Here is a 2,500-nt window from a genome sequence, read left to right as displayed (position 1 = left end):
TCACTGTAACACTCTGATATATCCCACACCCCTCACTGTAACACTCTGATATACCCCACACCCCTCACTGTAACATTCTGATATATCCCACATCCCTCACTGTAACACTCTGATATATCCCACACCCCTCACTGTAACACTCTGATATATCCCACACCCCTCACTGTAACACTCTGATATATCCCACACCCCTCACTGTAACACACTGATATATCCCACACCCCTCACTGTAACACTCTGATATATTCCACACCCCTCACTGTCACACTCTGATATATCCCACACCCCTCACTGTAACATTCTGATATATCCCACACCCCTCACTGTAACACTCTGATATATCCCACACCCCTCACTGTCACACTCTGATATATCCCACACCCCTCACTGTAACACTCTGATATATCCCACACCCCTCACTGTCACACTCTGATATATCCCACACCCCTCACTGTAACACACTGATATATCCCACACCCCTCACTGTAACACTCTGATATATCCCACACCCCTCACTGTCACATTCTGATATATCCCACACCCCTCACTGTAACATTCTGATATATCCCACACCCCTCACTGTAACACTCTGATATATCCCACATCCCTCACTGTCACACTCTGATATATCCCACACCCCTCACTGTAACACTCTGATATATCCCACACCCCTCACTGTAACACGCTGATATATCCCACACCCCTCACTGTAACACTCTGATATATCCCACACCCCTCACTGTCACACTCTGATATATCCTACACCCCTACTGTCACACTCTGAGGTATTTGCTGATCAGACTCATTCTCTTTCTCAGGCAGTAACCTCGAGGAGGTTGGAACCTGTACCCAAACGACGAATACAGATTGTCACTGCAAGACCGGTTTCTACTGTTACACCCGGCAGGCGAAGAAGTGTGAACTATGCAGGAAAGTCACGGACTGTGGCTTTGGAGAGGGCGTTGTCAGAGAATGTGAGTTCATGCTTCCGAATCCGAGTCCTTGGACACAGACCTCATATCAGTGTCCTTGGTTTAAATAATGTAAAATTTCACTTCTTCCGCACACTGACTGGTGTGTCTCAGGCCCCCAACACCTTTCTCAGGGAGATATCTGTGCACTGACTGGTGTCTCTCAGTCCCTCTCTCTCTCAGGGTCATATCTGTGCACTGACTGGTGTCTCCCAGTCCCCTCTCTCTCAGGGAGATATCTGTACATTGACTGGTGTCTCTCAGTCCCCTCTCTCTCTCAGGGAGATATCTGTACACTGACTGGTGTCTCTCAGTCCCCTCTCTCTCAGGGAGATATCTGTACACTGACTGGTGTCTCTCAGTCCCCTCTCTCTCTCTCTCAGGGAGATATCTGTACAGTGACTGGTGTCTCTCAGTCCCCTCTCTCTCTCAGGGAGATATCTGTACACTGACTGGTGTCTCTCAGTCCTCTCTCTCTCTCAGGGAGATATCTGTACAGTGACTGGTGTCTCTCAGTCCCTCTCTCTCTCTCAGGGAGATATCTGTACACTGACTGGTGTCTCTCAGTCCCTCTCTCTCTCAGGGAGATATCTGTACACTGACTAGTGTCCCTCAGTCCCCTCTCTCTCTCAGGGAGATATCTGTACACTGACTGGTGTCTCTCAGTCCCTCTCTCTCTCTCTCAGGGAGATATCTGTACACTGACTGGTGTCTCTCAGTCCCTCTCTCTCTCTCTCAGGGAGATATCTGTACACTGACTGGTGTCTTTCAGTCCCCTCTCTCTCTCTCAGGGAGATATCTGTACACTGACTGGTGTCTCTCAGTCCCCTCTCTCTCAGGGAGATATCTGTACACTGACTGGTGTCTCTCAGTCCCTCTCTCTCTCTCTCAGGGAGATATCTGTACACTGACTGATGTCTCTCAGTCCCTCTCTCTCAGGGAGATATCTGTACACTGACTGGTGTCTCTCAGTCCCCTCTCTCTCAGGGAGATATCTGTACACTGACTGGTGTCTCTCAGCCCCTCTCGCTCAGGTAGATATCTGTACACTGACTGGTGTCTCTCAGTCCCCTCTCTCTCAGGGAGATATCTATACACTGACTGGTGTCTCTCAGTCCCCTCTCTCTCTCAGGGAGATATCTGTACACTGACTGGTGTCTCTCAGTCCCCTCTCTCTCTCAGGGAGATATCTGTACACTGACTGGTGTCTCTCAGTCCCCTCTCTCTCAGGGAGATATCTGTACAGTGACTGGTGTCTCTCTGTCCCCTCTCTCTCTCTCTCTCAGGGAGATATCTGTACACTGACCGGTGTCTCTCAGTCTCCTCTCTCTCTCTCTCTCAGGGAGATATCTGTACACTGACTGGTGTCTCTCAGTCTCCTCTCTCTCTCTCTCTCAGGGAGATATCTGTACACTGACTGGTGTCTCTCAGTCCCCCCTCTCTCTCTCTCAGGGAAATATCTGAAAATGAGGAATATTGCGGGCTGTGACTTGAAGGCCATCGCGTGTCTCAGGGTGACTTTCTGTTCC

General features: G+C 49.6%; 1 protein-coding gene across 1 annotated transcript in view; it reads left to right on the top strand.

The window, feature by feature from the left end:
- Positions 1–2,500, top strand: part of LOC121275017 (tumor necrosis factor receptor superfamily member 1B-like) — a 26,649-nt gene that overhangs the window by 9,028 nt on the left and 15,121 nt on the right. Inside the window, exon 4 of the mRNA XM_041182412.1 lies at positions 819–974. Within this exon, the coding sequence (XP_041038346.1) occupies positions 819–974 (156 nt within the window). The remainder of the gene's footprint in view (positions 1–818; positions 975–2,500) is intronic.

This window comes from Carcharodon carcharias, assembly GCF_017639515.1.
Source record: "Carcharodon carcharias isolate sCarCar2 chromosome 40 unlocalized genomic scaffold, sCarCar2.pri SUPER_40_unloc_1, whole genome shotgun sequence".
NCBI classification, from domain to species: Eukaryota; Metazoa; Chordata; class Chondrichthyes; order Lamniformes; family Lamnidae; genus Carcharodon; species Carcharodon carcharias.
This window is presented reverse-complemented; position numbering and strand designations above follow the sequence as displayed.